Raw genomic sequence first — 24,683 nt, forward strand, 5'->3', positions numbered from 1 at the left:
AAAAAAACAACAAATACAAATATTGAATTGTGCAAATAGATAAGAACAAAACTTAAAAGTGTTTTTTATCAACATGTGATGAAGTTTTAATACTAAGATACTTTTAGAAATTTAAGATGCTTTAGACATTTTTAAGTAACACTTTCTATGAATGTCATGTCTATTAGACTCTATAAACATACTTATAACACTTTAAAATGCATTCATAACGTATTATAAACATGGCTATGAATATGTACTAGCTTTGTTGAATATGTAATAGCTTTGTTGATTAAGCATCATGAATTGTGGTCATAATGCTTCGTTAGCTATGTTTATTGTTTATAAAATTATAAGGTTATAAATCAAAGCCAGAAACCTCAACAAAGCTGCCATAACAAAGCATGCTATAATTAATTTTAACCATTTATAATTATACTTACTTTAGTTAAATATTATAAATAAGCAATAATACATGAGAGGGAGTGCTATAACATATTACACGCTATAGCAGGAACCTTGCGTGTCTTATTGTGATTATACCACAGTTCCATTATCGCTGTTTATTGAAAGATTCTGAGTTAAAGAGGATGAGAAACTATGATCTGTTTGGTTATAAAAACTCCACCAGTTAAAATAGTTCCATTGCTGCTTTGCTTGTAGCTGCGCTGTTTGGTTTGTAAGCGCTGCATTGTTGCTAGGTTAACTGTACAGTATGTGGGGGAGTAATACATGGAGAGCTTCGGTTACAGTGCATTACCGGCTGATAATGGCACTCATAGAACAGCTCTCAGCCAATCACATTGCAGGGTCAGAAATAACTGTGGTAGCCTTTTTGTCAGATCTTTCTAGTGAATAATATACTTCCTTTTTTCATTAGCTGAGGCAAGTTTTTATACCTAACTAGGAAGTGTATGTAAGTACAAGGTTGCAAATTATGTTTAAAGAATCCCACTCATGGTTTGCTGGTATAAAAGGATTCCCCTGTTAGGGAAGTTGCCCAATTTGTAGGGAAGTTGCCTGTTACCTGAGGGGGGAGGCAACAGACATTTCCCATAGGAATTTATTTAAAAGTGTCTGCAAACCTTTGTCAAAATTTTCAAACAGCTCTACTTGTCACAGTAGTTTTTTAGCTAGAACTTTTATTATTAGTATACTCGTAGAACTTGCACTTTTCCAAGCCAACTTTCTTAAAGTTTGTGAGCGAACTTTCCCTCTCTAGTCATTATTATTTTTATTAGTATTCAACTGCGAGTTAAAGATGAACCTGGTGGACCATCCCAAAAGAAATGACTCCAAAAGGCCATAGGCAACTCATTTACGAGGTTTTTAATTTGATTGATAAACATTAAACTGAATATTAAATTCATGATTTTGTGACATTTTGCTAGTCAATAATACACTTGTTTTTTCATAAGCTGACTGTCGTTCCCCAACCCAAAACCGGGAAGAGAATTCTTAGTGTTAATGAATGTGAAAAAAACACTCTCTGCAAATTTTCACTTAATGAACATTTTATTAAAAAATATTCTATATTCTATATTTGCTCAAACAATTGATCACTTCTTAGTACCAGTCGCTCATGACGCGCCTCATACTATTGAACCTCATGTTGCCCCAGTTGCTGAAGTTCCTGTAGTGTCCGGGTCCGAAGTACCACATCCTGCCCATGTAGTTGGGATGCTCATACATCATCCAGTGGCCGTCCATCACGTGGCAGGAACGGCATCCGTGGGACCAGTTGTAGCGGTTCATGAAGTTGTCACAGTCTCCGGTCATCTCCATCATCTGGCCCATGTAGTTATCCCTCTCGTACATCCTCATCCTGTAGGAACCGTTGTACTGTTGGTGGAAAAAAGCAATAGTCGATAAATAATCTATTTGGATTTCACCAAACATCAATACATCATCGTTAGATGTGATTTTAACCTCTAATATCTATCAGTCTTACCCAGGGGATCATACGGCAAGACCTGACCCAGCTGCTGGATCCCCACATGCTCATGTAGTCAGAGTACTCTCCCCTCCTGAAGCAGTACTGGTGACCCATGTAGTTGGGCTGGTCGTAGAACATCCAACAGCCGCTCATCACCCTGAAGGAGTGGCAGCGGTTCATGTAGGAGGACATGTCAGCGCAGTCTCCACTGCACTCCCAGGAACGTCCCATGAAGTTCCTGTCCTCGTAGAACATAATCTACCAAAGATAAAGCAGTAGAACATCATTAGTTACATTTGGAGAAACAGCAGAACCTCAAAAACAAGTTCTAAAGTTGTAAACTGTGTCCCATGTTGACGTGTCCTGCTCACCTTTCCGTTCATCTTGGCGGTTTTGGTTGTCTGAGCTGTTTCCAACTGGTGACTGACACACTCTGCCTGGTGCTTTAACCCTGGTATTTATACCTGGTTGAAGTCAAAGGACAATGCACCTCCTATTGTCCAAAGTCCTGACCAGGCAGAGTGGTTGAGTGGTCAACAGAGAAGAGAAGGGCTTTCATCTCTCTTCCATGTGACTCTCTAGTCTCTAGAAGTCTTTTGAATGGATCCTATTTTCTGGTGTAGTGTATTTCTAACTTGCAGTACAGTTGTCATGAACTGTTCAGTCTAAAACTATGCTTTCTAAATTGAAAACAATATTTTAATCCAAGTTATTTTGAAGGATTTCTAAGTTGGAAAGAATATACATAAAATAATGGTGGAGATACACATTTGTTTGTGTGCTCATTGAAAACTCTGAAACATTATTTGGTTATTTGGTAAACACCTGTACTGGAGAGGTGTGAAGTAACAAAGCCGAGGTCCTCAATACATTTTTCTGGAGTGTACATTCTTTATTGCTAATATGGTATATGATAATTTCTCTCGATTACATTCAAGAAGCAAATATACAGTGCCATGAAAGAGTAGTTTTTACCCCTTTATCATCAAACAAACTTTAATACCAGACAAATATGAAGCAGATAATAGATCTCAAAAAGCAGCACATTATGCCCCAATCTGAAGAAATAAAAAAACAGATAGGAAAACAAAATCATTGATCATCTATCAGTCTGGAAAAGGTTATACAGTCATTTATAAAACTTTGTGACTCTAGATAACCACAGTGATTCACTATTATTCACAAATAAAAAAAACATAAAACACTGGTGAATTACTCCAAAAGGGCATGAACAACTCATCCAGGAGGTCACAAAATAACCCAGAACAACATTTAAAGAACTGCAGGATTTCACTCTTCTCAGTTATGATCAGTATTCAATAATAAGAAAGAGACTGGGTGAAAATGGTCTCCATGGGAGAATCACAAGATAAAAAAAACACTGCTGACCAAAAAGAACACAACAACCTGTCTCACATTTACCAACAAACATCCTGATGATCTCCAGGACTTTGGGTAAATATGCTGTTCACTGACAAGACAAAGATAGAACTAAAGCATGCTTGTGCCAAGACCAAATGGAGTCCCATATAGAGTCTATAAAAGTGAACCAGGTGTTTTGAAGTTTCTATAGAAATTAATGGCTATAGTGTGAAAGAAGGTGAGTATTCTGTTGAATCTCTTTTGTACCATAAGCTTGATCAACAGGAAGGGTAAGATCTTGTTTAGCGTTGTTGTACATAGGTTTTAAACGACATAAGGAATTTTCCCTTCTGAAGAACAGTTGGTGAATAAATCCCAGTCTTTATATATCATTTTGAACAATCATTTGTTTAGTGAGTAAGAACAGTAAGTTTGCAATGCATTGATGAACAAATATTCATTTTGTTTTCTGTTTTAAAACATTGACTCAATAATGCAGCTGGGGTGGTTATTTTCAGTCATTGTAAGAACAGCCTCTTATCTGTTTGAATGGGAAGAAAACAAATTGCTGGAAACTGAAGGTCAGATTAATCTTTTTTTTTGCATTTCAAATATTTATAATTTGTCTTGCTTTACTACAGGTTTAGAAAGATAATAACAATACAGTAAAAAAATGTGGTGGCAGTTCTTAAGAAACCACTTCAGTTTCTGAAACAGTTTCTCTGCTTTTGCTATTTATAGGTACTACGGAAAACATTTCTCCCAAATTCCAAATAAAATATTGTCATGTAGCAGAAGATGATGACTTTTAAAAAAATAAAAAGAAATGATTTCAGACCTTAAACAATGCAAAAAAAAAACAAGTTCATATTCATTAAGTTTTAAGAGTTCAGAAATCAATATTTGGTGGAATAACTCTGTTTTTAATCACAGTTTTCATGCATTTTGGCATCATGTTCTCCTCCACCAGACTTACACTATGCTTTTGGATAACTTAATACCTTTACTCCTGGTGCAAAAATTCAAGCAGTTCAGCTTGATGTGATGGCTTGTGATCATCCACCTTCCTCTTGATTATATGCTATGAGCTTATAGATATTCAGGAAGGGAAGGAAGAAAACACACAAAACTCTGATCACTTTAGGTTGAAGTTCGGGCAGTTTCAGCTTGTCATAGAAAGCATGCCCCCTTTTTATAATAAGTAAAGTCAGAAAGGAGAGATAACAGAGAGAGAAAGGGAGGAGTTGTAAAAACCGACTATGACATGTAAGAGAAGTCCAGGAGATGCTTCAGATATGGTTTTCCTCCTAATAATTATACACAGATATATGATTTTACATATTGTTATGGCTGCTGCGCTTGCACTGATCTCCATTTCAAGTGCAGCTTCCCCACCACCACACTAAAAGCCTTTTATTCTGTAATACAAATATTGTCTCCATTCCTCAACTGGAATACTTAATTTTAGTATAATGTCAAAAAACACACTGGCAGTTATCGGTGGATGATTTTCTTTTATTGAAAAAGTACAATTTACATTGCTTTAAGCAACTGATAACTTCTTAGTACCAGTCCCTCATGATGCGCCTCATACTCATGAACCTATTGTTGCCCCAGTTGCTGAAGTTCCTGTAGTGTCCGGGTCCGAAGTACCACATCCTGCCCATGTAGTTGGGCTGGTCGTAGAAGAGCCAGTGGCCGTCCATCACGTGGCAGGACATGCAGCCCTGAGACCAGTTGCAGCGGTTCATGAAGTTGTCACAGTCGTCATTCATCTCCATCATCTGACCCATGTAGTTATCCCTCTCGTACATCCTCATCCTGTAGTTTCCACTGTACTGTTGGAGGAATTGAAGAAATATATATATATATTTAATGTCTTTCTGATGCATTAAAATGAATTAGACATCATGAACATAAATTCTTTGGAAGTAAAACTGTACAATAAGTTGTACAAATGCATAGTATTAATTGGAAATGTCATTATGTACTTTAAGTATTCTTTGTGCTTTACAGCTCTGGAAAAAAAATTCCACTTCAGTTTCTGAATCAGTGTCTCTGATTTTGCTGTTTATATGTATATGAGTAAAATGAACATGGTCGTTTTATTCTATAAACTACGGCCAACATTTCTCCCAAATTCCAAATAAAAATATAGTCATTTAAAGCATTTATTTGCAGAAAATGAGAAAGATGCAGAGCTTTCAGACCTTTCAAATACTGCAAAGAAAACAAGTTTATAATCATAAAGTTCAGAAATCAATCCCTGATTTGCAATCACAGTTTTTTTATGCATGTTGGCAGGTTCTCCTCTCTTCACCAGTCTTACACACTGCTTTACTGGTGCAAAAAAATTAAAATTCAAGCAGTTCAGTTTGGTTTGATGGCTTGTGATCATCTTCCTCTTGATTATGTGACAGAGGTTTTCAATTGGGTAAAATCAAAGAAACTCATCATTTTTAAGTGTTCTCAGAGTTGTATATAGTTTATAAAACTGTATTTATCGATTTTTTAAATTACTTACCATAGGGATCATGCGGCAAGACCTGACCCAGCTGTTAGAGCCCCACATGCTCATGTAGTCAGAGTACTCTCCCTTCCTGAAGAAATGCTGATGTCCCATATAGTTACACTGATCGTAGAACATCCAGCAGCCGCTCATCACCCTGAAGGAGTGGCAGCGGTTCATGTAGGAGGACATGTCGGCGCAGTCTCCACTGCACTCCCAGGAACGTCCCATGAAGTTCCTGTCCTCGTAGAACATAATCTACCAAAGATAAAGCAGTAGAACATCATTAATTACATTTGGAGAAACAGCAGAACCTCAAAAACAAGTTCTAAAGTTCTAAACTGTGTCCCATGTTGACGTGTCCTGCTTACCCTTCCGTTCATCTTGGCGGTTTTGGTTGTCTGAGCTGTTTCCAACTGGTGACTGACACACTCTGCCTGGTGTTTTAACCCTGGTATTTATACCTGGCTGAAGTCAATAGACAGAGCGCCTCTTATTGTCCAAAGCCCTGACCAGGCAGAGTGCTGGAACGTGGTCAAAAGAGGCGTGCTTTCATCTCTCTTCCATGTGACTCTCTAGTCTCTAGAAGACTTTGAATGGATCACGTTTACTGGCTGGGTTTGTTTTTCAGTTGATTTTAGGCTGGGGTTGCAGCACGGTGGTCCACGCGGGACCAACTCTGTAATTCTAACCTTCAGATTTCATCCTTGAAGAAGGATATATATTAGTTGATGTCATTGGAAACTGTCTATTGGAATGGATTTGCTATTATTTGTCACTTTTCACTTTAAATTCATTTCTAAACTGTATGTTGTTTTAATGGCGAACTTTATTTATTTAGTTAATGGATTTACTTTAAGGTTGGGTAACTCTTGGTAAGTTTTTATCTCACTTGTACAACTAGAGAACGAAGATATCATTCTCTTTTTTCAATGTAGGGTTTGGATAAAATGCTATAAAATGTGATTTAAATTGTGTTTGTCTTTTTTTTTGTAAAAATATAAAGACAACTTGTTTTAAAGTTTAGGATATACAATTAAATACGTTTTGAGGTTTCATGTAGATAAAAAAAAATGTTAACGTGGTAAAATATGTCAATGCATTCTCCTAATTGAGGTAACTTTATTTTTTTTGAATAAGGATATTTACTATATATATATATATATATTAGTTGATGTCATTGGAAACTGTCTATTAGAATGGATTTGCTATTATTTGTCACTTTTCACTTTAAATTCATTTCTAAACTGTATGTTGTTTTAATGGTGAACTTTATTTATTTACTTAATGGAGTTACTTTAAGGTTGGGCTCTTGGTAAGTTTTTATCTCACTTGTACAACTAGAGAACGAAGATATCACAGCAGAATATAAAGCTGTAATTCTCTTTTTTCAATGTAGGGTTTGGATAAAATGTCTATAAAGTGTGATTTAAATTGTGTTTCAGTCTTTTTTTTTTTGTAAAAATATAAAGACAACTTGTTTTAAAGTTTAGGATATACAATTAAACATGTTTTGAGGTTTCATGTAGATAAAAAAATGTTAATGTGGTAAAATATGTCAATGCATTCTCCTAAATGAGGTAACTTTAATTTTTTTGAAGAAGGATATTTACTATATAATAGTTGATGTCATTGGAAACTGTCTATTAGATTAGATTTGCTATTATTTGTCACTTTTCACTTTAAATTAATTTCTAAACTGTATGTTGTTTTAATGGTGAACTTTATTTATTTGTACAACTAGAGAATGAAGATATCACAGCAGAAGACAAAAATTTTACTTGCTATTTTTTTTTTTTTTTTTTACATTTTTATTGTTTAAAATGCAAATTGCCTGAATGCGGATATTTTACTGCATTAAAATATATTCAACCTAATACACATAACTGTATTAGAACTAAAACTATTGGGCTATTATAGTAAATATGCATAGTTCATAAAATTGCAGTTGTGGATTGTTAAAATGAAAAGTATTTAGAGAGCACGTTATTAGGGGATCACAAAATTACCAGGTGTTTCACTTTACTTTACTTTATTTGATTTAAGGTTGGGCTGTTGGTTCGTTTTTTATCTCACTTGTACAACTAGAGAACGAAGATATCACAGCAGAAGACCAAGCTTTTACTTGTAATTCTCTTTTATTTTTTCCTGTTTTTATTCTTTTAAATCTGATACATTTCAGTATTTTTTAAAGCTGTAAAAATATAAAGACAATTTGTTTTAGAGTTTGCTTTCATTTAAAGTTTTAAATTGATTGGTAAAATTCCAATGTATTCACCTAAATTAGGTAATTGAACTGCATTAAAATGAATTTAACGTTATAAATATAACTTTTTTAAAAGTATTTTTTAAGTAATTTTTTTCATTCCCACTGCTATATATAGTTAAAAAAATGTTATTGTTTTTTATTATTATTAATTAAATCAATTATTTTTTAAGACAGAACAGAAAAGTATTTAAAGAAAAAGTTATTAGGCGAACAAAAAATTACCAGGTGTTTTACTTTAATATTATTGTGTCAGTATAGTGTCTAGAAGATGCAATATACCAGTCATTGTTTGTAGAATTGTAAAAATAAATATATTAAGTCTGAGTTCGGGATATAAAAAATTGGGTTTGGGATAGAAAAATTCAAGTGGATGTAGATTGGAAAATATATCAATGCATTCGCCTAAATGAGGGCATTCAGCTGCATTAATATAAATTAGATTTCATAAACATAACTTTTTTAAAAGTAAAACAATTGGGCTGTACAAATGCAGAGTATCAATAGAATTTTTCAGTTGCAATCCCACTGCTTTATTTAGTTAATGAAATTGTAGTTGTGGATTTACAGGTAATTTAAAAATAATACAAAAAATAATTTTCTTAAGAGAAAGAATGGAAAAGTATGTAGAGAGTTATCAGGTGATCAAAAATGTACATTTCACGTTAATATTATTAGTTTACTGTATATTTTTAAGGCAAACTTTATTTAGTTAATGGAGTTACATTAAGGTTGGGCACTTGGTAAACAATTGTTTTGAATAAAATATATATAATTTGTTTTTGTATTTTTTTTTATTGTCTTGGAGTTTGGAATAGAACATTTTTTGAGGATTCAAGATGAGACATATTTGCATTAAAATATATATATATATATATATATATATATATATATATGTATATATATATACATATATGTATATATATATATATATATATATATGTATATATATATATATATATATATATATATATATATATATATATATATATATATATATATATATGGTATGAATTTTTAAAATCAATTAAAATGGATTTATTTAAAAAGGAAAACATATAAACGTATTTTGAGAAAGTTATCAGGTGATTGCAAAAGAAAATCTAAGAGAACATAAAATAAATAAAAATTAGAATATATGTTTTTCTTAAAAATGCCTTGGGAAAAAAGATTCCCACATGAAAGTCACTGAAACTAAATGGATAGACATAAGTTCACCTAACCATGTATATATATATATATATATATATATATATATATATATATATATATATATATATATATATATATATATATATATATATATATATATTATTACAATAAAATTGTATTTGTAGATTTTTTACATTAATAAAAAAAAACTTTAAAGAGAAATAATGGAAAAGTATTTAGGGAGAAAGTTATAATAATAATTATTATAATAATAATAAATATAATATAATTGTTTAAATAGAATTCAATATTTTCCTTAAATATGTGATGAAAAAAAGATTCACATATATTAATGAATTTGTTTTCTGGATTCACATGTTACCAGTCAGCCAACCAAGGCATGCTCCTCTTCCTCTTTGAAATCAATTGCTCTGTTTATCTCTTGTGCTTCTATTAAACCTGATTTTACCATTTTTATCTGCGAGTGTTTTACCAGTCATTTCTGTGTTGAACTGATGAATTCCATAAAAATACCAAATTGAGTCTTTATAGGTTATACCTTATTCACATTGCATACATGTTCATTATTTGAAATACAGTACAAGTTAATTTAACGTCATTTTGAAGAATATCTATTCAACCATTCAACAAGAAATTTTGACACAGTGTAAAGGACAGTTTGTGAATTCAAATTATGCAGTAAGTAAAAAATTGACAAAAATGGACTGTAATTGCTTTTGAGTAAACTTTGGTGGCATCTGTCACCTTTAGGTAGAAATGCATGTGAATTTCAGATTAAGAACTACTGAGTCCGATTAATCCTAATGAGCTTAATTACTACATCATTTGTGTTAAGTTTTAAGAAAAACCCATTATTTTAAGAAGTACAAAGTTGCAAAGTACATAGCATTCTGGCTGTTTTGGGAAACTCCTGTTTATTTCCATTTCAATTTTCTATTCATTGTTTTGTGTAAAATTCTGTGTAATTAAAACTCATCATTTAGAAAAAAAATGTATTAAAATTATGTGTTACGAAGGTTGGTAAAACATGTCTACTTTTGTGTAGTTTTGCATAAAAAAGGCTAATTTTGAGTAGTAATTTATTAGTCAGTAATGTAAAACTTACCACATCAATCCGTATAATAAGAGTGTGACTACTAATGAATTAAACATTATTACATATTTATTACAGTTGAACAGGTTATGTAATTTCAGATGTAATTCAGGGAGGCCCCTGAGCTGAGCTGAGTGAAACGATTTAGGGCTACTGGAAAATTATTCAGGGCTAAAGCCCCGGAAGCCCAGGCCAGGGGACGCCACACAGAACACACAGAGATCAGGAGACCAAACTGGAACAGCAACACGACTTTTATTTTCAAATCTTTATAGGAAAAAAAAATAAAAAACATAAAAAAATAAAACAAAAAAAATACCAGAAGTCCCAATCTGATGCTATTCAGGGGCCGATCATCTTAGTTTTGGACGCACCTGTCTGCAGAGGGAGGGGGAGATGAGCGCGTAAGCACACAGGGAACAGCTTCATGCAGTACGTCGGTCCTCACGGATACGATTTGTTCGCTGAACCTGTTTGGAAAAAATGAAAAGACAGAAAAACGTGAGTATGAGTTGTCTCCTTGTAAACTTTTCCCCCAGTGCGACTCCTTCAGCCCTCTTTATACTTCCTGGCCTGGGTTGCAGCTGTTCTCGTTATTGGGCATCAGCCCCGTCTAGTACCAGTCTCTGCCTTCCGCCTCCATGTGCTCCATTTGTTTTGTTTGACTTCAGCACACATATATATATATATATAGTCACTTCTTCAACATGTCATATGCAATCATTTATTCCCTTATGAGCCATACTAAAATCACTATTACAAAACTGTACAGCAGTTTTTTACTTTTACCAGACATGGATATACTTTAGAGTAGGCTGAGGAGAAATTAGTTTTGATGGGAGCCATGATGCTCTTGTATGCATCCCGTCCAGGAGGAAAAAATAAATAAATTAAAACACTGCCCGCCCACACTAAAAACTGATTGGCTGACTCACAGAATCTTTTCTGCAGAGCACAGGCCAATCAGAACCCTCTCTGTTTTGCATGCATTTCATGAAGGAGCAGCTGACTTGCAGGCATCAGGGAGCCATTATTGAGATTATTGATATGTAGTAGACTCCCGCTTCTTCCGGGAGACTTGGGAAGTCATTGGCAGTTATTAGAGACTATTATTATATATAAAAAAGTGGAACCTTTTTCATTGATAGATGTGTGGTATGATAATAAATTATAATTAATAAAACAAAAACATCTGCTAATATTCAGTTATTCAACAGTTTATTGAAAAATCTTTCGTTTTTTGTAATCAAAAGGTCACTTCTTAGTACCAGGAGTCCATGATGCGCCTCATGCTCATGAACCTCATGTTGCCATAGTTGCTGAAGTTCCTGTAGTGTCCGGGTCCGAAGTACCACATCCTGCCCATGTAGTTGGGATGCTCGTACATGAGCCAGTGGCCGTCCATCACGTGGCAGGACTGGCATCCGTGGGACCAGTTGTAGCGCTCCATGAAGTTCTCGCAGTCGTCGCTCATCTCCATCATCTGACCCATGTAGTTATCCCTCTCGTAGACCCTCACTCTGTAGGATCCGCTGGACTGTTAGGAAAAATGGGAAAAAAAAAAATTTAGTAATAGTTTTTGACATTGAATGAATTAGGAATGGTTTGTGATCTGAGGTTTTAATTTAATGCATTATAAAGTTTCCTCTATATTACCTTAAAAAAAAAAAAAACTAGCCATTCAGCTGCATCAAATTTGAAATGCTAAGAACATAAAAACACTGAAAGATGTAGGTCTTAAGTTTCTTGGATGTTTTAGACCTAAATAACTTTTGAGTTTTTGATTGTATGCATTTTAAATAAAATTCTAGATGCTAACATACTGTAAATCAAATAGTGCAAATAGATTTGGACCCAAAGTATTATATTTTCAAATATAATATTTAACAATATCTAACAATCTTACCCTGGAGAAACCCATAACATTGCTTTTTTGTTAGTATAATTCAGAATTCATTGTTTCCTTAGTATGATAACAAGCCGCCCTGATCGAGATGCAGCAAAACAGGCCCAAACTATGATACACCCACCACCATGTTTCACAGAGCGAGTTAGGATTTTATGCTAGAATGCAGCATTTTCTTTATCTAAGCTTTCTACAACATTTCTCACTTAAACCAAAAACATCTCTCTATATATTTTAGCCTTATCTATACAGAAAACTGTGCTCTAATATCCTTCTAGCTTGTCCATGCTAGCTTTAAACTGTAAACTGCAGAAGGGCAGCAATGCTCTATTTGTAGAGGAGCAGCTTGCTTCTTGCAACCTTACGATTATTGTTCAGTGCTCTTAATTATTGGTGGACTCATGAACATTAAATGAACATTAGCCAATATGAGAGGGTCCTTCAGTTGCTTAGAAGTTACACTGGGGTTTCCTCTCATGATTTTCTGACTATTATACTTTTTTCTGCTTTTGGCTGAATCTTTCTAAATTGACCTTTCCTGTGCAAGGTAATCATCATCTTGAATTTTGTATTATTCTGTCTCACTGTGGATTAGTGGAGATATTGTTAAAGATATGATTTTCTACCTTTTTCTCCTGTGTCTGTTTGGCATCGAAAACTTTTCCTCTGAGGTCCTCTGTTGATATACTTTGACAAAAGATAGATCGCTCTAATTTACATAAAATAAGGCCCATCTCATTGACCGACTTAAAAGTAAGACAATCTTACTCTGGGTATACACATAACTTTGAGGAGAAGCTTTCTCCTTACATGATTACCATTATTGTTCAGTGCTCTTAATTAATTGTGGACTCATGAACATTAAATTAACATTAGCCAATGTCAGAGGGGCCTTCAGTTGCTTAGAAGCTACACTGGGTTTTTCTTTCATGATTTTCTGACTATTATACGTTTTATGCTTTTGGCGGGATCTTTTTAATTTGTGGTCTACTGGAGATTAAAGATATATGGTATATAAGATATAAGGTTTTCTACCATTTTTCTAGCCTGTTGGGCACCAAAAACTTTTTTCTTTGATGTCCTTGGAAATCTCCTTTGTTGGTGTACTTTGACTAACGATCAAGCTCTGATAGATTTCTGTGATTTTACATAAAACAAGGCCCATCCTATTGAACGACTAAAAATAAAACAATCTTACTCTGGGGATACACATAACTTTGCTCCAATATCTCTCTAGCTTATCCATGTGTGCTTTAGTAAACTGCAGAAAGGCAGAAATGCTGTTTTATTGCTCAGTGCTCTTAATTAATGGTGGACTCATGAACATTACATTAACATTAGCCAATATGAGAGGGTCCTTCAGTTGCTTAGAAGCTACACTGGGGTTTCCTCTTATGATTTTCTGACTATTATACTTTTTCTGCTTTCGGTGGGATCTTTTTAGATTGTGGTCTACTGGAGATCAAAGATATGTGGTATGTAAGATATATGGTTTTCTACTTTTTTCTAGCCTGTTGGGCATTACAAACTTTTTTCTCTGATGTCCTGTTGATATACTTTGACTAACGATCAAACTCCTACAGATTCCTGTAATTTACATAAAAAGCCCCATTCCATTGACTTAAAACACAACAATCTTACCCTGGGGATCATACGGCAAGACCTGATCCAGCTGTTGAATCCCCACATGCTCATGTAGTCAGAGTACTCGCCCCTCCTCACGAAATACTGGTGACCCATGTAGTTGGGCTGGTCGTAGACCATCCAGCAGCCGCTCATCACCCTGCAGGAGTGGCAGCGGCTCATGTAGGAGGACATGTCAGGACAGTCGCTGGTGCACTCCCAGGAGCGCCCCATGAAGTTCCTGTCCTCGTAGAAGACGATCTGTCAGAGATAAATCAATATCACATCAATAATTACATTTGCAAGCAGCAAAAACTCCAAAAAACATGTTTTAACAAAATCCCAAATGCATCCCCTGCTTACCTTGCCGTTCATTTTGACTGCTTTGTTTTTTAGCTGTTTCAAACTGGTGACTCACACACTCTGCCTGGTTTAACTCTCGTATTTATACCTGACTGTAGTCAAAGGGATAGTGTACATCCTATTGTCCAAAGCCCTGACCAAGCAGAGTTGTGCGGAGGCCCACAGAGATATAATGTGTGCTTTCATCTCTCTTCTATGTGATTCGGTCTCTAGAAGACTCTTGAATGGATTGCACATAATGATGTGTGTTGGGTTCATGGAGAGCTTTCGGTTGAATCAGTCTAAAAAAATCGTGTTACCGAAGCCTCCTGTGAAACATATGACATGTGCATGTTGCTAAATATTTGTTTAAGAGTTGCTAAAGAGTTGTTACAGTATGTTTCTGTCTGTTAGTTTTGATGTACAGTGTGGAAATGTGTAAAACTCTGCATAGAAAAGCTGCACAAAAATGTTATTAGTAATTTGTTTAGCATTTTTCATTAATTTAATGTTAATAATAATAATAAAATATGTAATATCTGTAAGTGGAAAAAGTCTGACATAAACCAATTGTGCAGCAATAAGTTTAAGTAAACGTTTCTAGTAACTGTTAAATTTTTACCCATGCAATTGGTCAGTTTCCTCCAATAAAATGCATAAAATGCATGACTCTCCCCCTTATAGCACAATTTTATTGGATTAAGGTTTTTACTTTTGCATTAACTTTAACCTTCTTTCACCATCCTTTGTTAAAATGACTTGTCTGCTTAGGATCATCGTCCTGGTGCATGACCCACTTGAGGTTCCCTTGAGGTTTAGCTCAGGTTCAATTCCTTCACAACTTGTCAGTATAAGTTACCTTAATAATATAATGCCGCCCTGATCCAGATGCAGCAAAACAGGCCCAAACCATGATACTACCACCACCAAGTTTCACAGAGAGAATAAGACTTTTATGCTGGAATGCAGAATTGTCCTCTCTCTAAGTTTTCTATATCATTTCTCACTTAAACCAAAAACATCTATATATATATACAGTATATAATATATATTTTAGTATTATCTATCCACAAAACATTGTTCTATCCAAAAAGCTTTAGTAAACTGTAGAAGGGGAGCAATTTTCTATTTGGAGAAGCTTTCAACTTGCAACCTTGCCATAATTGTTCAGTACTCTCCTAATATTGGACTCATTAACATTAACATTAACCAATATAAGAGGGGCCTTCAGTTGCTTAGAAGTTACCCTGTTTTTTTTTCTGACTATTATAGTTTTTGCTTTACACAGGATCTTTTTAGGTTGACCTCTCCTGTTTAGGGTATTAATCACCTTAAGTCTGACTAAGGATTATTGGTGACTAAAACCCCTAAGAAAAAGTTTTTTTTTTACGGTTTTCCAGCCTGTTGAGCCTCAAAAACTCTGGAACTTGGAAATCTCCTTTGTTGATATACTTCTAAAAACGATCAGACCCTGATAGATTTCTGTGATTTACATAAATTAAGGCCCATGCCATTGACTTAAAACACCTGACTCTAATTTTACATTCAAATGTTCTTTTAATTACATACTTTTTTTGACTTGCAGATATGTAGTATTGTAAATATTTCTTCAAATAAATCAGTTGTCAAGCAATATTTTTGTTTTATTTGGTTCTCCTTCCATACTTCTAGGCTTTGGGAAAAGAACATTTGAAAATCTATTAAAGTCTATTTAAAGTCAAATCTGTGCAGAAATATAACAAAACTCGAAACACAAATTGTCAAGCATCACTATAAACTAGCATGTCATCAATGTACAACTTAATAATAAAACTATTAATGTTAAAAACTAAATTATGAAAGTTAGGCATAAAAAATATGGGTTAACAGTATGTACATGGATCATCATTCTCTTACATGTTTTTATTTTTTTTTCTCTTTGCATTTTCTAACTTGGAAAGCACTTTGAATGACCTTTGTGTGTGAAAGGTGCTATATAAAGAAACTTGCCTTTCCTTGTTTTCCTATAGTTTTTTTGTGCAGCACAGCGCACATTACACATGCATATCTTCGCTCTCCAATGAAGAAAAAGTATATCCATTTTTGTCGATTTTTGGTTTACTACATAATTTGAACAGACAAACTTTCCCTTTTATTGTGCCAAAATTTCTTGATGAATGGATCAATAGAAATATTTCAAAATGACCTAAAATAAACTCTTTATTTAACTTTACTTTTACTCACCTTGCTCGCACCTGCCTTTTTTTAGCGTTGCCCATAAATGTACAGTAGGACTGAGATCAGGGCTTTGTGATGGCCACTCCGAAACATTGAGCTGCTTTGTAACCAGTGTTTATTTGCCAGTACACTTTGGGTCATTGTCTGTTCGGAAGACCCATTTGCGCCCAAGCTTTAACTTCCTGGCTGATGTCTTGAAATGTTGCTTCAGTATTGCTGCAAAATATTCTATCCTCGAGATGCCATCTGTTCATCTAGTTTGTGAAGTGCACCAGTACCGTCCCTCCTGCAGCAAACAACACCACAACATGATGCTGCCACCACCATGTTTCACAGTTGGGATGGTATTCTCAGGCTTGCATGTTTCTTTCTTTTTCCTCCAGACGTAAGGAAGGTTATTATGGCAAACAGTTCAATTTTAGTTTTGTCAGACCACAGGACATGTCTCCATAAACAAAGGTTTGTGTTCCTTTGTGCATTTGCAAACATTAATCTGGCTTATGGTACCACTTTAAAATAAGACTACCTTTATAAATGATTTATAAATGGTTTGTAAATCAGATTATTACTTATTATTGATTAGGTTGTAAATGCTTTAAAAACCATTGACAAGCAGTTAAAACACATCAGTTAAAAAAGCAACAGTGGCAACTTAGTAATTTAACTTATGGTAAAGAGTTAAACATAGTTATAAATATATTAATATGGCAGGTTTAATGCTGACATAGTAAAACACAAAGTAAAATCAGTATCTATTTTCAGCTCACTGTTGCCATTTCTATTTATGTTATATATTAATGAACTGCTTATTAATGGATTTTAAAGTATTTGCAACCTCATTAATAACCATTAATAAGCTCCTTTATAAACCATTCATAAACCCTTTATAAAGGTAGTCTTATTTTAAAGTGCTACCTGGCTTTTTTTGTGTTTCTTTTGTAGCAATGGCTTTTTATCCTGGCAAAGTGTCGATACAGTACTCTGTGTTTCACTGTGGATAATGACGCACTCTTAACAGATTCAGCTTAAGTGTCTTCACAAGGTCTTTAGCTTTTGTTCTTGGTTGATATGTGCATTTCTGACCAAAGCACATTAATGTTTGGGATACAGTACCCGTCTCGTAGCCCGTTTTGTAGCTACAGTTTTGAGCTTTTGAGTTTAGACCATGTACTGGTCAAACTCAGGCAGCTTTACTTAATTTTTTACAAGGTTTCTAATCTGAATATGTGTACAAAACTCATGTGACAATTCAAAGGCATGTTTAAAAGTAAGTCCACTTATTCATTTGATTTTCTCTTTAAAGAAAGTCTTTATTTTTTAAAGAAATGGTTGACTGCATGTTCAAATAATTGATATTTATGACCAAATAAAATCACTTCTGTTACTGGCACTCACTCCTGTAACTTTTTATGTTTTGAGTAACAGGAATGAAAGTAACAGGAATGAGCATTTAGCAACGAATTAGCAAAAAAACATGAAAAATAGCTACATATGGCTAATTAGGCTATATATATGTGGCTATAATATATATGGCTAATAGCACAAGGACACTAAGCTCATTCTAGTGATTTTCCCAAAATGTGTATTCTAAAAAGAAACAAATAAGATCTAAGACTTAAATTTAGGTAACAGGACTAAGTGTTGAGATTGAGCTCCTAAAAAAAAAACTAATGAGGGAACTTAATATTTTTCTTCCCATGATCTTCAGAAGAACCAGCTGATGATGTCACTTCCTGTTGTAGGTGTGACTTCCTGTTGTAGAATGTTCCAGATGTTTCAGAGTATCAGTGTAATGTGTTACAGTAACAAGAATGAGTGAAACACAACAGGGACACAACTAAAATGTGTATTTTAACTTAAATATGATAAAAAATATATTTTTAAAGCATAGATGGGATTTGGAATCACACAACAATACAAAAATTACATCTCTGAAGGTTTTTAATATTTTAATAATTATATTTAATGGAAAGTTTATAGTTAGAGAGGGAGGGACAGGTAACAAATGCCATTTTTTCAGTGTTCTAAGTGGTTTTTGTTAATGCTTTTCATTACATATCTTACTTTTACAATTAGGTCAATGTACAAGACACCCATAAATAAATATCAATATTATTATTATTATTAGAAAATGGCCTAATGAAAAGGTGTGGGGTCATTTAACTTCACAGGTCAGAACACAGTTCACTTCACAGTTGTTAAGAAGCCTGACAGCCTGGGGGAAGAAACTGTTGTTCTGGCCTGGATACTACAGTGTGCTGTTTACCCTGATCTTTGGATTGGATTTTCCTCCTGCAGTGGGATTTATTGCTGTTCTTTAAGAGTATATATTGTATTGGATATTTGGAAACTTTAGTAAAACTTGTCCAGTCTTGCAAAATTAATACTGAAATCTTACAGTTTGTATTTGTATAACTTGGGTCAATTTTAGCAACAAATCTCAGGTAATGTTTGAAACTGATTTTTTAAAAGTTCTTTTTAAAGTTTTTAATGTTAAACAGAAAAATGGTCGTACATTTTTATAGTATTTTGCTACCAAAGATTATTAGAAAGAGTATTTCATAATATATGGCAAGCCATTTGCTTGTCCTTTCTCCTAATTAGTTAGAAAATAATTGTTGGTAGAGTTAGTGTTCTCTCCAGGACTAAAAGGTTTTTAAATAAATAACACATTCCCAGAAGAAATTGTAATTTACAGAACAATTTATTTAAAAAAAAAAGATGTTTTCCATGGTTTTTGGCAATTATGGCAATTGTAATTCACATTTCAGTACCAGTCGCTCATGACGCGCCTCATACTCATGAACCTCATGTTGCCATAGTTGCTGAAGTTCCTGTAGTGTCCGGGTCCGAAGTACCACATCCTGCCCATGTAGTTGGCATGTTCATACATGAGCCAGTGGCCGTCCATCACGTGGCAGGACTGGCATCCGTGGGACCAGTTGTAGCGGTACATGAAGTTGTCGCAGTCGTCGCTCATCTCCATCATCTGGCCCATGTAGTTATCCCTCTCGTAGGCCCTCACTCTGTAGGATCCGCTGTGCTGTTGGAGGAAAAGATGTATTATGAAAATCTAAAACTTTCTGGTAACACTTTACAATTAAAGTGTCAGTCCGTATTATTTAGTTTCTAAACTGAAATCAGAAGTATTTCTGAGTGGAGAAGAATATGGATAAAAAATTATTTTTAATGGAACCAGTTCACTGAAACGACTATCTCTGCAAAGTCTAATATATTCATTTTAAAAACTGGGGTTTTGTGTCGCTACAGCCTCTAAAAAAGGATCCGACTCTGCGGTTTTACTGAACGTGAGAGGCTGGTGGAGCAATGGGGACTTCAGAAGGAAGTGGAAACTCAGAGCTCAGTAGCTCATTCACTCATAGTAAAACCAAAGAAACGAAGGAGTGAAGGAAGTTTCTGACTGAGCTCTCTCTCTCCCTCTTTCTCTCTCTGACTGAACATAACCTGGAATCGGATTCATTCATCCGCTCTGAAAGGAGACCGCATCACACCCGCCCAGTTAAAAATGATTCTTCCGCATTTGCTCGATGCAATTACCCATTCTCACCAGAGAGGGCACTAAAGAGGACCTAAATTCCAAAACTTACGGACATCAGCTTTAACAATACTTATGACAGTAATAAACAGTGTTAAATAGCTTAACATTTAACTAAATTTCAACTAATTATTAATTGACACTAGCTAAGCTAACTATTTTTATATATTTTTTAAGCATACTTAACATGGAAAAGTACATGCTTTTTAAAATGAAGAATATTTACTTAAATACATACTAAATGTACTATTTTGGAACAACTTATGGCAATTTAAGTGTATTTCAATTGTAATCAAGCTATATTTAAACACAACATAAAATCCTTAAATCGTGCTTTTGAGTGTTTTTTTTTTTTTCGTGCAACTTTTGTGCGAACTTAAGTAAATTGAAGTATGTCCTTTTAAACACCTTTTGTGTTGTGAGCTAGCTAACATGCTAACATGTTCCGAATCACAATGGAACAAAATTGATGAAGAAAATGAATAAACAAATGGGAAACTTTAAGTTTTTAAGAAGTTATGACTACATTTTGGGTCTTAAATTGTATTTGTTGAGGTTTTAAAAAGGTCTAATTGTCTAATGTTTAGTTATTAGACTATACATTTTATGTACAGCACTTTGTAAGTCAGTGTAAGCTGTGTAAAGAGTGCTTTATAAATAAAGCTTACTTACTTACTTAATTGTCCCTATAAAGAATAATAGTTTAAGCTCTGGGATTTTTTTTTAAATGTTAGCGATGAGTTAGCTACGTTACCTAGAGAAAACTAGAGTTAGTGGACAGCTACCTAATATTAGCGGTGAGCTAGCTAACATGCTAACATGTTCTGAATCACAATGGAGCAAAATTGATAAAGAAAATGAATAACAAATGGGAAAAAAATATTTTCAACTTAAGAAGTTATGACTACGTTTTTTTAGCCTTAAATTATATTTATTGAGGTTTTAAAAAGGTCTTATTGTCTAATGTATAGTTATTAGACTATACATTTTATGTACAACACAAGCTGTGTAAAGAGTGCTTTATAAATAAAGCTGACTTACTTACTTACGTACTTAATTGTCCCTATAAAGAATAATATTTTAAGCTATGGGAATTGTTAAAAATTTGGTCTTATTCTTAATTATTATGATTTTTTTTTTAACATTTGAGGTTTTCCACTGCAATTAATGGATTTCCACTACCATGATCAGACTCAATTTTTAAAATGCCATTAAATTATATATTTCTTGTGCATCCATCGTCTAGAAACCTTACCCAAGGGATCATACGGCAAGACCTGATCCAGTTGCTGGATCCCCACATGCTCATATAGTCAGCATACTCTCCTCTTCTGAAGAAATACTGATGTCCCATGTAGTTGGGCTGGTCGTAGACCATCCAGCAGCCGCTCATCACCCTGCAGGAGTGGCAGCGGTTCATGTAGGAGGACATATCGGGACAGTCGCTGGTACATTCCCAGGAACGTCCCATGAAGTTCCTGTCCTCGTAGAAAACGATCTGTGGAAGATAAAGCAGTAGAACATCATTTTTATGGAAATATTACATTTAGAGAACAGCAGAATCCCAAAAACAAGTTCTAAAGTTCTAAAATCTGTCCCATATTGATGTATCCTGCTCACCCTGCTCATCATCTTGGCGGTTTTTGGTTGTCTGAGCTGTTTCCAACCGGTGACTGATACACTCTGCCTGCTGGTTTAACCCTTGTATTTATACTTGTCCAAAGCCAAGGGATAGAGTGCCTCTTATTGTCCAAAGCCCTGACCAAGCACAGTGCTGGATCGGCCCATAGAGAAGAGAGAAGTGCTTTCATCTATCATACATGTGATTTAGGCTCTAGAAGACTTTTGAATGGTTTCCACTTACTGGCACTCTAAGTTAAAACCCTGATTTTGTCCAGCTAAAATTGCATAATAAATTGCATTTTTACTAAAAGAAATACGCAAACATACAGTATCTTCCTAACTACTAGTGAAAAGTTACCTTTAAATGTATAAATAAGGCCAATACAAGTCATAAAATGCAAAAGCATGCAGAAAAAGAACAAATAAAATAGCTTTTAATCCTTTGGAAACTTTGATTTCATATCTTAAAACATTTCTCCAGCATTCTCTGTCATTTTTCTAACGGTGATTGATGCATGAATGTCATTGATGTCATGACATTTTACGTGACTGTACAGTGGATTTTGAATGTTCAATTTTTTTTTTTTGTACGTGAAGTTTGTGTAGTTTCGCAGAATTCTCCGTCTTAAAGTTTGAAAAACTAGGAAAAGTAGTTAAAAATAGTTGCAAGTAATGAAAACGGTTCATCTCACATATTTGCAACCCCCTGCAAAAACTAAACTAAAACAAAATTGCAATGTTATGTTTCAATGTTATGTAAAACTATTGTTTTATTTGTTGGTCTTTCAAAAGTAATAAAGTGGTGAAACATTAAAAAAGTTCGAACAACGAGTGAATTATCCTAATTGAACCATTACCTGTTATAGGTGAGGAACACCACTGCACTAAATATTGACTTTATTGATAATAATTAGTGATAAAATTTATCTATCTATCTATCTATCTATCTATCTATCTATCTATCTATCTATCTATCTATCTATCTATCTATCTATCTATCTATCTATCTATCTATCTATCTATCTATCTATCTAACAGAAGGGTTAATACAGTCCTAATACATGTTTTCTTGTCATTTTTCTAACAAGCTGTACTGTTGCAATGTTGTTTTAAAGTTAAATAAAATAAAAATCACAATAAAATATCCTATATATATATATATATATATATATATAATTCGCTCTCATTCTAAAATGGTGTAAATGTCAACAGTTAATAATAGAAATGATAGAAAAAGTTTACATTGCATTTATTGCATTGAAAAACAGTCCAACAAATAATTGGGAGAAAAAATAACTTATGATTCATGGTTTTATATTATATACTTAACACAAAATGAAAACATGCACACTTAAGTGAAGATAAACAACCATCTATTTTTGTACATATATCAGATTATATTTCAGAGGTTTTTATATGTTCCAATGTATTTTTTCAATGTCAGGCATAAATCACCAGAAAAATAATACTTTCCATATGTTTTAATGACAGTCAAAGTAAAAAAAAAAAAAAAAAGAAGAAGCAAATAATCGTTTTCTTGCAAACGTTTAATGGTCATTCTTCATAAAAGTTTGTCACAATGGAAAAATGGAAAGTTCTAGTTCAAGCAACAACAGCGAAATATACATTAGACTATTAAAAAATCAATGTAAAATAAAAATGAGTAAATAAAATTTTTTAAAATGTACATTTACATTTTACACAAACTGGACATTGTACAAAGCATTAGCTCTTCTTTTTAACATCTAGAGAACAAAAAACTGAACTGGGAAAATGGAAAATGTGCTTTTAGTTAAAATGTGCTTTTAGTTAAAATTTTAGTTTAGTTAAATTGTGCTTTTAGTTACAGAGCAGCAGCAATGATCTGAAATTCACTAAAGGAAACTCTAAAGCTGAGGTCACTGCTGTCACTCAGTCATTTATAACTTTTAATTTCTAACCAACTTCAGATAGACTGTTTTTTAATTAATCTTAAATGTTTTAACTTTTATTTCTTGTTTTAGTTATTCTTTATCGTCATTTGTTTCATTTTGTATTATTTATTAAATTTATTAGTTTTATCTTCACTTTAGTTGTTATTTTATTATTAGTTTACTTTTCTGTTATTTAATAGCTTTACTTCAGTTTTTTTTAATCTTAGTTACTTTGCTATTTAAAATAATATATTTATTTTGTTTCTTAAATTTATTATTCAAATTTTTACATTAACTTCTTATCTTATGTCATAGACTGTGTATAGCTGGACAGAGCATCGTCTCTCAAAAGTGAAGCCACCACAGGTCGGGCGCCCCCTGCTGTTCGGCTGCAGAAAGCTGTGTAACCCCACCCATCCCCATAGGTTTCAATGGCAAAACAGAAAACTTTCAATCACGTTTTTTTCTAATATACTGTAATTCTACCTCCATTATTTAAATGCAACAGCTAGTGTAACCTCTGATTATATTGTTAAAATTTTTATATTCCCACAGAATTCGTTTTTTAAAGCGTTATTCAGCTCTATTTAAAAAGGTGTGGTTATTGTAAAAAGGGCTGGGTTACACCTAGCCGGGGTGGGACCAATGACTGTATGGGCGGGACCAATAACAGACTGTCAGCAGATCCTGCATCATGTTCTTTTTTCCCCTTACGTCAAGCAGTAGACTAGTACTAGTAGTTAGTCAAACGTTTAGCTAGCTAACTGTACTACCGTTATTATTTTTTATTAGCTAAACTGAATTTAGATAGCTGTATTATTAATGTCGTGTTCTGCTGTTAATTGCTCTAACAGACATTCTGGACAAAGTTCTTTGCAGTTTTTTCGGTAAGTTTGCTGGCTGTTTTTCCCTCCACTCCTTTGTCTGTGTGCATTTTATTTTATTAGTTATCATCTTAGGCGAACCATTTAATCTTGGTTGGATTATATAGCTAGCTTAATTTGTTAGCTAACATTAGTGTAGTTATCTAACTAACTATATTCGCTAGACTCTGTAGAATTCATATTTTTACTTGGTCAGTGGCTTCGCCCGTCACCGGTGCGTGCGGCAAGCTGACCCAGATAACATGAAGGCTCTGCCCGTGATCTGCTGATGTACGGCAGCACTGGCTTAGACTCTGCATAA

At 33.9% G+C, this 24,683-nt stretch overlaps 4 protein-coding genes across 7 annotated transcripts in view; 1 reads left to right on the forward strand and 3 right to left on the reverse strand.

Annotated features, from left to right (window-relative positions):
- Positions 1-14,307, reverse strand: part of LOC103033534 (gamma-crystallin M2) — a 42,723-nt gene extending 28,416 nt beyond the window's left edge. The window contains exons 1-4 of one of the 2 annotated variants that reach the window (XM_007252093.3): positions 14,211-14,307; positions 13,866-14,108; positions 11,587-11,855; positions 10,555-10,788 (exon numbers count right to left, since the gene is read on the reverse strand). In XM_007252093.3, the coding sequence (XP_007252155.2) occupies positions 10,677-10,788; positions 11,587-11,855; positions 13,866-14,108; positions 14,211-14,222 (636 nt within the window). In that variant the 5' untranslated portion in view covers positions 14,223-14,307 and the 3' untranslated portion in view covers positions 10,555-10,676. Of the gene's footprint in view, positions 1-10,554; positions 10,789-11,586; positions 11,856-13,865; positions 14,109-14,210 lie in introns of those variants that run through there. The other variant, XM_049465933.1, reaches the window with a different exon arrangement.
- The window catches only part of LOC103040661 (astrotactin-2), a 1,082,674-nt gene that overhangs the window by 204,464 nt on the left and 853,527 nt on the right, over positions 1-24,683 (forward strand). The window lies entirely within an intron of this gene.
- Positions 1,476-6,220, reverse strand: LOC111191307 (gamma-crystallin M2-like). Of its 3 annotated transcripts, none has more exons than XM_049465987.1 (3): positions 6,158-6,213; positions 1,931-2,173; positions 1,476-1,821 (listed from the first exon to the last, which is right to left on the reverse strand). In XM_049465987.1, exons 1-3 carry the CDS (start codon positions 6,167-6,169, stop codon positions 1,546-1,548), a joined length of 531 nt encoding a protein of 176 aa, XP_049321944.1. In that variant the 5' UTR covers positions 6,170-6,213; the 3' UTR covers positions 1,476-1,545. The 3 variants fall into 3 exon arrangements, with proteins under 3 accessions (XP_049321944.1, XP_022521631.1, XP_022521625.1); XM_022665910.2 differs by lacking the exon at positions 6,158-6,213 and adding an exon at positions 2,287-2,313; XM_022665904.2 differs by lacking the exons at positions 1,476-1,821; positions 1,931-2,173 and adding exons at positions 4,772-5,115; positions 5,802-6,044 and having other exon boundaries at positions 6,158-6,220.
- LOC103041577 (gamma-crystallin M2) lies at positions 19,092-21,681 on the reverse strand. Its single transcript, XM_022665906.2, has 3 exons — positions 21,583-21,681; positions 21,218-21,460; positions 19,092-19,449 (listed from the first exon to the last, which is right to left on the reverse strand). The coding sequence occupies exons 1-3, from the start codon at positions 21,592-21,594 to the stop codon at positions 19,174-19,176; spliced, it is 531 nt and encodes a 176-aa protein (XP_022521627.2). The 5' UTR covers positions 21,595-21,681; the 3' UTR covers positions 19,092-19,173.

The sequence above is a fragment of the Astyanax mexicanus genome, chromosome 1 (assembly GCF_023375975.1).
Source record: "Astyanax mexicanus isolate ESR-SI-001 chromosome 1, AstMex3_surface, whole genome shotgun sequence".
NCBI lineage: Eukaryota > Metazoa > Chordata > Actinopteri > Characiformes > Acestrorhamphidae > Astyanax > Astyanax mexicanus.

Bases quoted from the DNA above. Each gene is read 5' to 3' on its own strand.
- LOC111191307 (XM_049465987.1), bottom strand. The intron at 1,822-1,930 runs GTAAGACTGATA...TTCCACCAACAG, and splicing joins CTTGCCGTATGATCCCCTGG to TACAACGGTTCCTACAGGAT.
- LOC103041577 (XM_022665906.2), bottom strand. The intron at 19,450-21,217 runs GTAAGGTTTCTA...TTCCTCCAACAG, and splicing joins CTTGCCGTATGATCCCTTGG to CACAGCGGATCCTACAGAGT.